Genomic DNA, 12,810 nt, shown 5'->3' on the forward strand with positions numbered 1-12,810 from the left:
GGGCGTTGCTGGCTGTGTCAGCATTTATTGCCCTGAGGATATTTAAGAATCAACTGTGGGTCTGGAGTCACATGTAGACTAGACCAGGTAAGGACAGCAGATTTCCTAAAGGACATTAGTGAACCAGATGGGTTTTTACGACAATCGACAATGATTTCATGGTCAACTTTAGACTTTTAATTCCAGATGTTTATTGAATTCAAATTTCACAATCTGCCATGAGGGGATTCGAACCAGGGTCCCCAGAGCATGACTCTGGGTCTCTGGATTGCTAGTCCAGCGACAATACCACTACTCCACCTAACCTGCACATCTTTGGGCTGTGGGAGGAAATGGGAACACCCAGAGGAAGCCCACGCAGACACGGGGAGAACGTGCAGACTCCATGCAGGCAGTAACCTGAGATTTCCTGATTAATTTATACAGATTGTGCTCTGCCTACCCACCATCACTCACCTGCTCCGAGATAGCGCAGGATCTTTGGAGCTGTTTCTGCTTTACAATTTGTCGCCAGCAGCTCAGGGTTCTCAGCTGACAAACCAACCTCTCCAGTTTACTGTTCTCTTCCCGTAAGGACTGCAGCTGATCTTTCTGGGAAAAGAAAGGGAAAGGATTTGTCTTGCACACATCAAAATATTCCATTGTTCACTCTGTTCCACAGAGAGGAGCTCAGCCCCTCTTGCTGCTCCCCCAACATGTGCCATTTCGGCAACATCACAGAGACAACATTTTACACTCACCACATCACAGCAACCGTTCTCCTCTGATTTTAACACATGACTCATAATTGTCACATGATCGTCCAAACATCTGAAATGCATCTTTAAGAGGCCAATTGCCTGGTCTACATTGTGGCTGAATGTGTAGCATTGTATCTCTCCTCAGATGTACTTTGTGTGCAAAATAAGGGAAAGCCAAGGGCTAGAGACTGCACAGCTGCTTGTATGTGGATTGCGATCATTCCATGGGATCTTTGATATAGTCCATCACAGATACAAGGAGAAGTGGAGAATGTGGGCTGTGCTGAGGAGCCAACCCTGTAAGTGCAAAGCTCCTTTGAATATTTCTGGCAGCTCAGGGTGACTCAGAACGTACAGGTTGTGTGAGCTCTCTGTGTACCCAGCACGAACACACTCGTTCTGCTTTCTGTGATCACAAATTAGCTGGCTGTTCAGAGAGTGACAACCTTTTCTATTAGTGACTCTCAGGCTGCTACCAGGGAGCTCTCAAACCCACATGTGTGCAGTCGATGGCGCCTTGCACTGCGGAAAGCCTGAGATTGCAGCGAGTCCCACAGCTCTGGCAGCTTGTCTTGTTTCATCCAAGGGGAACTGCATGTAATGGTGAGCTTTACTGAAAATTGCATCTGTCACTTCCCATAATGCATTTGTGAGTCACCGAGTGTTAGATTCCACAGTGATTTTCAGTGGAGCCCTGGAAGGATCCGCAGGCAAATATGTTCAAAGTGGCAGTAAACCAACTAACATTCGATGCAATCCACATTTGTGTGGGGTAAAATCTTCACGAAGAATGTGGCAAATATGAGCCACTACATTCCAGATAAGTGAAGATATCTGTGCCACTGTCTTTCGCTCATCTTCATTTATGAGCTGCATCGTCTGTAGACCCTTGGTCACACCAACTGTCTTTGTGGAATTGACACCTCATTGTCAACATCTGGGTTTTTCTAGGACCCGCCTGGCTCTTATTCCTCAGGGAGAAGGTCTTCCCTGTGCTGTGCCAATTGGTGAAGGGTTCTACTTTTCCTCATTCTCACCAAAGCTATCAAGAAGACAGAATGTTTGCATCCAAAACATTTTTTGCTGCCTTTGCATAGCAGAAATTACCATTGGTTGTTGGGCCCTGCATCTATTCCAACAGTCTGTGTGAGGATCAGACGCCACTTTAGACCAGATGCACCACATATCCCAAACGTAATGGATTATCGCCTGAATCCACACCATAGAAAAGGAGCCAAGCCCATTTATTGTGTTAGACCTCTGGGTCCAGCACTCAGCTGAGCAATGCTCTGCATGGTTTGGCAGGACAGTTATGGGGTGCTCCTTCAATCGGCCAGGTGTTTCTGTGCTGAACTCCTCCCACACGCTCCAAGACCCCACCCCAACGGACTTTTTCTGGCTTGTTTTACGAAATGCGGCATTGCAAGATAAGTTGAAAAATAGTGCTGTTGAACTTCATCTGGGAGACTAGCTTTTAACCTTCCCCTCTCACCCACTGCCTGCCTTCAAACCTCCGTACACACCGCCTTATAATCCCCCTTCCTCTAATCGCTATCCTGCTTCCTCCTGTTACTGTAGACCGCATCATTGCGTATGTTGACATTCCTGTCTTCCCCTCGAACCTTTGAATATATATATTTTTTATTTTTATAAATTTAGAGTACCCAATTAGTTTCTTTTTCCAATTATGGGGCAATTTAGCGTGGCCAATCCACCTAACTTGCACATCTTTGGTTTGTTGGGGTGAAACCAGACAAGGGGAGAATGTGCAATCTCCACACGCACAGTGACCCAGGGCCGGGATTCGAACCCGGGTCTTCAGTGCCGCAGTCCCAGTGCTAACCACTGCATCACATGAAGCCCTGAACCCTTGAATATTGATGTCTCTATGGTCTTTATCGAACTGACCCGCCTCGAGGCTACATGCACTGTGTCTCCCCAGCATGCCCCCCCAAGGGAACATCCAGCACTGCCCATGGCTTTTCAGCTACCAACTTAAGGATTCAGTTGCCTACTCTGGCCGTGCCTTTGCCCTCTGCCTCACAGTATCATGCCTCCAGTCCCCAGGACCAAATTCCTGAGTTGCCCTGCACAGTATGCTGTGTATGACCATTACTGCTCAGAGAGGCCATCCTCACCCAAGATCAGGATCAAACAGACCATGCATGCCATTCCTCAACAAGTTTGCCTTTTAATGAGCATTCATGAGATACAAATGAATGCAAATGTGGCTCCCAACAGCTCAGTGGGAAACTTGAGCCGCCTTTAACCCACCATCAATATCGGGTGAACAAAATTCCAAATGAATTTCCCAATGGTGGGAAACCGACTTTTTCCATCAAACCAAATTTAGTGCCCTCGTCCGTCGTGATTCTCGCTGCTGTTGGGAGTGGAAAGTTCCATCAAATTTCTTTTAATCAAAGATGGCTTTTTGGGATTGTAGGGAAGAGAAGGTAGCACGGTAGCAGGGTGGTTAGCATAAATGCTTCACAGCTCCAGGGTCCCAGGTTCGATTCCCGGCTGGGTCACTGTCTGTGCGGAGTCTGCACGTCCTCCCCGTGTCTGTGTGGGTTTCCTCCGGGTGCTCCGGTTTCCTCCCACAGTCCAAAGATGTGCGGGTTAGGTGGATTGGCCATGCTAAATTGCCTGTAGTGTCCTAAAAAGTAAGGTTAAGGGGGGGGGTTGTTGGGTTACGGGTATAGGGTGGATATGTGGCTTTGCAACCATAACCACAAGAGACTAAAATGGATTCCCTGAATAGGGGCTACCTGAAATCCCATCCTTCAATCAAGTCTATTGCATTTGCTACTCCCAATGCGGTCGACTCTACATTGGAGAGACTAAATGCAGACTGTGTGACCGCTTTGCAGAACACCTTTGGTCCATCTGCAAGCAGGACTCAGACTTTCCTGTCGCTCACCATCCTGCTCTCCCACATGTCTGTCCTTGGCCTGTGGCAATGTCCTAGTGAAGCCCAGCCCAAATTGGAGGAACAGCACCTCATCTTCCGATTGGGCACGTTACAGTCTTTCGGATTTAACATTGAGTTCAGCAACTTTACACTATGAATTCTCTCCTTCACCTTCACTCCATTTTTATTTCTATCAATTTATTTTCATTTCTCCCAGCAATCTGTTTTTCCTTCACCATTGTCTCCCCTCCCCCCCCCCCCCCCAACCAGCTCCTTTGTTCCCTGTTCCTAGTTGTCCTGTTCTTCCATTAACATAACGTGATCTCTTAATGTGCCACTACCAGCACCCATCTTAGTCATTATCAGCGCCATATGCATTCCCTTCGCCCATGACATCTTTGTTAATCTCCACCTATCGCTGGTCCTCTATCCAACCCCACTGCTCCCCTTGCCCCAAACAGGGTTAATCTGATCCTATTTCCTGTTCTCTCCAGCTTTGACAATGAGTCTCCCAGACTCGAAACATTAGCTCCCTTCGGTGGGATTCTCCCGTACCCGGCGGGGTGGGGGGTCCCGGCGGGACGGAGTGGCGGGAACCACTCCGGCGTCGGCCTGCCCCAAAGGTGCGGAATCCTCCGCACCTTCAGGGGCTAGGCCGGCGCCAGAGTGGTTTGCGGCCTGCCGGCTGGCGTGGAAGGCCTTTGGCGCCACGCCAGCCGGGGCCAAAGGGACTCCGCCGGCCGACGAGAGTCCGCGCATGCGTGGGTGCATCAGCGGCTGCTGACGTCATCCCCGCGAATCCGCAGGGCGGGGGTCACCTACGCACCGGCCATCGCGGAGGCTGACAAAGAGTAGGAAAAGAGTGCCCCCACGGCACAGGCCCGCCCGCGGATCGGTGGGCCCCGATCGCAGGCCAGGCCACTGTGGGGGCACCCCCCAGGGCCAGATCATCCCCCCCCCCAGGACCCCGGAGCAGGCCAAGCCGCCAGGTCCCGCCGGTAAGGGACCTAGTCTGATCCACGCCAGCGGGACCAGCAAAAAACCAGCGGGCCTTTGGCCCATCACGGGCCAGAGACTTCAGGCAGCCACGGGGCCCGTTGAGTCGCGCCGGTCCCCGCCATTCTCCGGGGCGGGCGGCGCGACTTATGACTCGCCGACTTTTGGAGGGCCGGATTATCGGGTGGCCGGTGGGGGCCGGATTCACGCCAACCCCCGGCAATTCTCCAACCCGGCGGGGGGTCGGAGAATCCCGCCCTTATCTCTCCACCGATGCTGTCAGACCTGCTGAGATTTTTATTTTTCCAATTAAGGGCAATTTAACGTGTCCAATCCACCTCCACTGCACATCTTTGGGTTGTGGGGGTGAAACCCACACAGACAGGAAGAAAATGTGCAAACTCCACACGACGGTGACCTGGGGCCTGAATCGAACTTGGGACCTCAGTGCCGTGAGGCAGCAGTGCTAACCACTGCGTCACTGTGTCCCCCAAACCTGCTGAGATTTGCTCTTTTAGTTTTAGATTCCAGCATCTGCAGCAATTTGTTTTTATCCCTGAATATCTTTCTCAATTGAGAGTTTGCTCATGCAAGGCTCAGCAATAGTGAGGTTTATATAATTTGCTCCCTCAAAAGGAAAATAGAAAATTAAATAACCAATCAGATTGATGAAGCATCCACCTGCCAAGGGTACTATTTACCTTTATTAACTTTATATGTGCACAGGAATGCAATGGGAAACATCATTTAACTTTCTTGGATAATGAGTGGCCTTTATTGCTGTAGAAATGATCCAATTAAAGTTTTTGCTATTTGCAATCAAAGTGTAGATGAGCTAATATGGCAAAACATGAACAAAGCTAAAGCGTGTACTTAAAAATGACGCTACCAAGTCAGAGAGTGAGATCGAAGTCCTGTGTTAGAAATGTAGATTCCAGAAAGGTTAAGGTTCATGCACAAAATAGCTCCAAAGAAAATGTGTGAAAGTGTTAAAAATGGCAAACCCTAAAATGTCTTGTTCAATTTTCAAGCCAACTGGTCTGATTTTGGTGTAAATTATTAGCTGAAACATAGAACATAAAAAAGTTGCTAAATCCTAATCTTTAAATGATTAATTTATTAAACCCGTGTTATTTTTAATATAATCATTGGCCACAAAGTTATTATTTAAAAGCAATGAGCTAAATCAGGTTGATCAAATAGGGCAGCACAGTAGCACAGTGGGTAGCACTGTTGCTTCACAGCTCCAGGGTCCCAGGTTCGATTCCCGGCTTGGGCCACTGTCTGCGTGGAGTCTGCACATTCTCCCCGTGTCTGCATGGGTTTCCTCCGGGTGCTCTGGGTGTTTCTTCCCATAAGTCCTGAAAGACTTGCTGTTAGGTAATTTGGACTTTCTGAATTCTCCCTCGGTGTACCCAAACAGGCGCCGGAATGTGGCGACTAGGGGATTTTCACAGTAACTTCATTACAGTGTTAATGTGAGCCTACTTGTGACAATAATAAAGATTATTATTATTGGTTTGCAAAATACCCCGTTCTTTCAATCAAGTGATTTTTCAAAACCTGGAGGATCTCTTTCAAAGCTTAGTTTTTTTTGAAAAATACGTACAAGTGTACACAATTACTGTTTGAATGTTTCCTTGGTTTGAATATTTTTTGAATTTATTTCTATTTCTTCTCTTAGATTCTCGTAACCTTATGACAGGAGTTCAGATTCAAAGCAACAGAAATGGAACAAAACCACAGTCGGTATTTTCACAAGTTTTCAGCCAGTTGAAGGTCAGGGGTCGGAGTAATCTCTGGACCGAGAAACACATCAAAGAGTTTTTTCTCTGATAAAAGTGGAGAGTTAACAGACTTGCTTACCTGTGCCAGGTTCTCTCTTAAAGTGTCATCTTTCTTTGTAGAGCCGATCTTCCTCTTGAGGGTAATCATGTTTTCCACACCTTTTTTCCTCACTTCACTGATCAGTTCACAGACCGTTTTATTCATGCTGATGTGGTATTCATCCAGCTTTCCCTATTGTGAATGTACCGAGAGTGGCAGTGACATTAACAGTATAAACATTTAGCCATATAACATCACACTAGTGGCAGTCAACTCTCCCACTGGTATTCTAGGCAATTGAGGCATTGCCTCAAGAGAACTGGGTTTGCACCTTTATTAACTCAGCAGTAAAAGATAATCTGTGTTTGGTCTCTCCGATATAGAGGAGACCACATTGGGAGCAGCGAATGCAGTAGACCAAATTGGAAGAGGTGCAAGTGAAACGCTGCTTAACCTGGAATGAGTGTTTTGGGCCTGGGATGTTAAGCATGGAAGAGGTAAAGGGGCAGGTGTTACACCTTCTGCGATTGCATGGGAAGGTGCCATGGGTGATGGGAGAGATGTTGGGTAAGGTGGAGGAGTGGACTAGATTATCTTGGAGGGAACGGTCTCTGCAGAATGCTGACAGAGGGAGTGAAGGGAGGATGTGTTTGGTGGTGGCATCACGCTGGAGTTGGCGAAAATGGCAGAGGATTATGCTTTGCATATGGAGGCTGCTGGGATGAAATGTGAGAACGAGGGGGACTCTATCCTTGTTCTGGGAGCAAGAGGACGTGACGAGGGTAATGGCGCGGGAGATGGACCGCACACTGTTGAGGACCCTGTCCACAACTGTAGGTGGGAAATCACGGTTGAGGAAGAAGGAACACATTTTCGAAGCACCATTTTGGAAAGTGGCATCGTCGGAACAAATGCGCCGGAGGCGAAGGAGTTGAGAGAAAGGGATGGAGTCTGGTTAGGCACGCTACAGCCTTCCTGTTTCATCATCAAATTCAAAAACTTCAGATGATTAGATCTACCCCACCTCAACACATTTATTTTCATCCCATTTCATTTTAACTATCTGTTACCATTTCTTCTTTCTTGTCTTTCTTTACCTCCCCCCCCCATCTTATCCACCTTTCCTTACCCTTTCTCCACTTTGCTTCCCCCTTCCCCTCCCCCCACATCTACATCTGTCACAGTTCACCCTCTGATGTTAGTTTCTCTGCTGTTTTGCCTTCAACACCTTTTGTTCTCTCTGGGGACTGCCATTAACACTCTTTCACCTTAGTATCTGTGGCCATTAGCACCCAGTTTCCATGGGTTTCTGTGGCTATGACTCATCTTCCATTCTCACTCCACAGTATAAATATTTCCCACTTTCTCTATCTTTTAGCTTTGACAAAGGACCATCTGGACTCGAAACGTTAGCTCTTTTCTCTCCCTACAGATGCTGCCAGACCTGCTAAGATTTTCCAGCATTTTCTCTTTGGTTTTAGATTCCAGCATCTGCAGTAATTTTCTTTTATAAAATCTAGTATGCGTTCCTGCCCCGTTTCCCATCCACTGGAGTTGTGAAGAGGATTATTCAGACTACCATTACAAGCAGGTAAGATGGTGATGCATCCAGGAGTACCCCCCCCCCCCCAACTCGCCCCCCGGGGAAGCAGGAGTCAGCATCTAGTTTACTCTTGTGTTATAATTCTGACTAATCGGGACATTGGACTGAGAAGCATGAGAGGCCTTTTCCACCATTCAACAAGACCATGACTCAATTTCTGCTCCCCATAATTCTCGACTTCCTTGCCCATCAGGAATCTATCAAACTCAGCCTTCACTGAGCGTGATCCAGGTAATATTTAAATAAGCCATTAAGCTCACCTTAATGTGCTAGTTTGAGGTCTCAGTCTCCCAGCTCCCCGGAGTCACCAAAAGCACAGGCAATGCATCACCTGGGCTCCAATTAGTGCTGATCTCCACAAGCAGAGACCGATTTGATGGTCACATTGGGAGTCTCGGACGCTATTGGAACCTGCAGGCGATCGGGGACCAGGAACTGCCCCTGGCACCTGCGCACTCTGGCAGGGCCAATGTGACACTATCACAGTGTCAGGTTGGCACTTCCAGGGTGCCCTGGGAAGTGTCTGGGTGGCAGCATGGCAGTGCCTGGGTGCCAGGTTTGCACTGTCGAGGGACAGGGCCTGAGGGGGCCATGCCCACCGAAGGGGAGTATGAAGAGTTGGGAGGGGGTGAAGGATTATGAATGACCCCATGCACACAAGGATGGATGGGTGGGGCAGGGTCACCCTCATGTCTTGATGGCGGGGGTGGGGGTGGGGTGCTCAATAATCTTTATTGATGGGGGGATTGAGTGTTGGGGGTGTTGCCCATATCTGCGGGTGGGTCGCATTGTCCAATGTTCGGGGTGTGGGAGACCCTCAACTTCACTGTTAGATCGGGCCACCCTTTCAAAAGGTTGCACCCAGCCAGGTTTGAGGCTTGTAACAGGATCTGAACATATTGAGGATGGAGAGGATGCACTCCCTCCTTACACAATTGAAGTAAATTGCAAAAAGTCTCCTGCAACGATCTTGCTCCCCAATATGAATCACCTGAAATCTCTCTCAAGCAGATCACCAGCCAAACGAACATTCTCTATTTATTAGCGGTGGATGCCAATGATATCAATAATGAAAGAAAGTCTTGATTTATCCAATCTCAGGATTCCCCGAAGTACAATGAATAGTTTTGTAATCACTCTTTGCAAAAACACGGCAGACGGAATACAAGGTAGTGAAGGATGAAGTTATCAACTTTCATAGCAAAAGTCAAAATAAGCCAAACACTTTTTCAACGGCAAGAGACTGGGAAATATTTTTATTCTATTGCTGCCAAGTACAATATAAAGCTAACACATAGCTACAGCAAACAGTAAGGAAGGCAAACGGTAGCATAGTGGTTAGCACTGTGGCTTCACAGCGCCAGGGTCCCAGGTTCGATTCCCTGCTGGGTCACTGTCTGTGCAGAGTCTGCACGTTCTCCCCGTGTCTGCGTGGGTTTCCTCCGGTTTCCTCCCACAGTCCAAAGATGTGCAGGTTAGGTGGGTTGGCCACACTAAATTGCTCTTAGTGTCAAAAAAGGTGAGGAGGGGTTACTGGGTTACAGGAATAGGGTGGAATGAGGGCTTAAGTGGGTCGGTGCAGACTTGATGGGCCGAATGGCCTCCTTCTGTTCTATGCCAGCTTTTGTTATAAAGAGATTGGAGGATAAAAGTAAAAAAAGGTCTTGCTGCAAATACACAGAGCATTGGTGATGCCACACCTGAAATACTGTGCACCAGGCTTTGCTCTCCTTACCCAAGGAAGGACGTATATTGCCCTTAGAGGGAATGCACCAAAGGTTCATCAACCTGATTCCCTGGACGGCCCTCTGTCCAAAGTCCAAAGATGTGCACTTTAGGTGGATTGGCCATGATAAGTTGTCCCTTGGTGTCACAAAGGTTTGGTGGGGTTAATGGGTTACGGGATAGGGTGGAGGCATGGGCTTCAGTAGGGTGCTCTTTCCAAGGGCCAGTGCAGACTTGATGGGCCGAATGGTATCCTTCTGCACTGTAGGGATTCTATGATTCTATGAGGAAAGATCGAATAGACTAGGCCCATATTCTCTGGAGCCTAGAAGAATGAGAGGGAGCGTAACTGAAATACATAAAATTATTTAGGGGCTCGACAGGGGATGGTGAGAAAATGTTTGCTCTTTCTGGGGAATGTGGAAGACAGGCTCACAATCTTAGAATAAGGTGTCAGCCATTTAGGACTGAGATGAGGAGAAACTTCTTCACTCAAAAGGGTTGCGAACCTTTGGAGCAGTGGATGGTCGGTTGTTGATGTATTCAGAACAGAGGTTGAAAGATTTGTAAATCGTGTGGGTTGCCTGAGGAGAGAGCAATCGCTAACGGTGAGTTTGGCCTGTGCCAGACAGGTGAGGATCCACTGTCCCTTCACCCAGGTGACCTGTCCCAAGTGAATTGTTCATGTCAGACAAAATGAACCTTCCCTCTCACTGACCACAGATCCATTGTTTTGCAGGATCATCATCTGTTGAGGCGGGACAATCCGGAATCATTCACCTCTGCCAGCCAAGGGGCCACCTCAGAGGAGAGCTCCGAGGAAACCACCATCGAGGTGTCACAGCTGTCACCCGCACCTTCCACCAACAGAGACACACACCTCAGTGGGCGACATTAGTGGACAGGCTCCTGGGGCACAATCTGGTGAGCACCACACAGTTGCTTGTGCACATCAGGTGAAGTTAGGAACATCCAAGGAAGTCAGCAGTCGGAGGTCTGCTGGATCCCAGGACATAAATGGGTCCCAGCCAGATGCCGAGCCTCTGGACAAGGTTCTACCTGGAGTTGATGCAGATGATAGGACACAGTCATGATATTTAGAGAGTACAATCCAGCGACTGCAAGGCCAATTGGAGGAGTCCCAAAGGCTTCATGTGCAGGATTTGGGGCCGACAATGTGTGGCATCAAGGCCAACACTGCTAGGTGGCAACCGCAGTGGGAAACCTGGAACACGGCGTCCGTGTCTTGAGTGGTGGTGTCCAAGGCATGGCTCAGTCTGTGACGGCCATGGCTGAGAACCTCAACATTATGTCCCAGTCGACGAGAGCATGCTCCAGACGCAGGTGGACATTGCCGAGGTACTTCAGGGCGTGGCCAGTCACTGAGGGCCATCGCTGACGGTGCAGACAATAGGGAGATTGCAGGACTGGCAGTGCCAGACTGGAGTTCACTCTGGCTGCCCCTCTGTCCCATAACCACTCGCTGTGAGGAAGGCTCTGGTGCTCCTCAGTTTCTGCTAAAGTGTGACCCCCCAACCTGGAATGCTTTAGCCCTCCCGACCAAGCCCAACTCCCAGAGGGGTCCACCCCCCACCCCGAGCACTGAGGCGGCAGCTCCAGTTCTCTTGGGCTGCATGCCGGTAAATGGAAATGGCTACTCGCCTCCACACTTCCCTTTTGTAGCCATTGCGCCAGCTTCAAGTTTTTGAAAAGGGTACTAAACAACACCCACCTGACTTCCTGCGGGGTAATCAGGTAATTCATGGGAGGCCGCTGCATTTGACGTCAATCTCGTTAATGAGATTGAAAAGCTTGCAAATTACGCTTGATGACATTCTCACCATCTTTGGGCGAAATCCGGAACTTGCCATTGGAAGCGGGCCAGGTGAATTTGCTCCCGCCCCAAATCTCGATTTTTCCCTCTCCCCTGTTTCCCGACGCATCCCGATCCATGCGGGGCGCAACGCAGTCGCTGAATCGCACCCTCCATCTATCCTCTCCTGAATTGGGAATTTACTCAACATATTTCTGGATGCAGTAACTGAGACAAGGACATGCAAATAGATAAATATTTCAACATTGCTGCGTGGCTACAAACACACCTTTAATGCAAAGCAGGATGCAAACAAATGTCTGACCAACGCATCATATTCCTGCCTCACTTCTTTCCTGATCTCGTCTTTCAGTCTCACATTCTCTTCCTCCAGGGTGGTCAGCTTTGCTCGGAGAGCGGTGATCTCTATAATTATCTCGTGGCTGAGATCAGCTAACTGAGAGGAGGGGAAAAAAAGAATTAAAACAACACAGAAATATGATAACTTTGACATTCCCTGCATAATGTACATCCATCAAGAACTAAAGTATCCGTGATGAGAAAAGATCATTCAACTCATTAAAATTCTTCCCTCTCCCAACTCTTCCATCCGGACATCCAGGGCGCGGTACTCCCTGTTTTGTTATGCTCTTGACGTAGCATAAGCTGCTTCCTTGATGTGCACTCTGACAAAGGAAGGTTCAGACTTGGAGATAGCTTCAACACATTTATTAAACTGTTAACAATTCTCCTACTTGGATTCGACTCTCCTGTTTATCCTGCCATAGCTACTCAGACTAACTAACCAGTCTGCTACAATCTGTTTCAAATCAACCCTGTGTACTCACTGAGTGTCTCCACTGGAAAGAGAAAGATCATGGGCGAAATTCTCCGACCCCATGCAGGGTCGGAGAATCGCCTGGGGCCGCCGAAAATCCCGCCCCCGCCGTGGCAGAAATTCTCCGCCACCCAGGAATTGGCGGGGGCGGGAATCACCCCACGCCGATCGGCGAGCCCCCTGCGGTGATTCTCCGGCCCGCGATGGGCCGAAGTCCCGCGACTGGGAGGCCTCTCCCGCCGCCGAGGTTTGAACCACCTCTGGTGGCGGCAGGATCGGCGGCGCGAGCGGGCCCCCGGGGTCCTGGGGGGGGCGCGGGGCGATTGGACCCCGGGGGGTGCCCCCACGGTGGCCAGG

General features: G+C 49.0%; 1 protein-coding gene across 1 annotated transcript in view; it reads right to left on the bottom strand.

Annotated features, from left to right (window-relative positions):
* Positions 1-12,810, bottom strand: part of LOC119967914 (coiled-coil domain-containing protein 162-like) — a 208,669-nt gene that overhangs the window by 57,666 nt on the left and 138,193 nt on the right. The window contains exons 25-27 of the mRNA XM_038801010.1: positions 11,905-12,072; positions 6,514-6,666; positions 457-591 (exon numbers count right to left, since the gene is read on the bottom strand). Of these exons, the coding sequence (XP_038656938.1) occupies positions 457-591; positions 6,514-6,666; positions 11,905-12,072 (456 nt within the window). The remainder of the gene's footprint in view (positions 1-456; positions 592-6,513; positions 6,667-11,904; positions 12,073-12,810) is intronic.

This window comes from Scyliorhinus canicula, chromosome 6 (assembly GCF_902713615.1).
Source record: "Scyliorhinus canicula chromosome 6, sScyCan1.1, whole genome shotgun sequence".
In the NCBI taxonomy this organism is placed as follows: domain Eukaryota; kingdom Metazoa; phylum Chordata; class Chondrichthyes; order Carcharhiniformes; family Scyliorhinidae; genus Scyliorhinus; species Scyliorhinus canicula.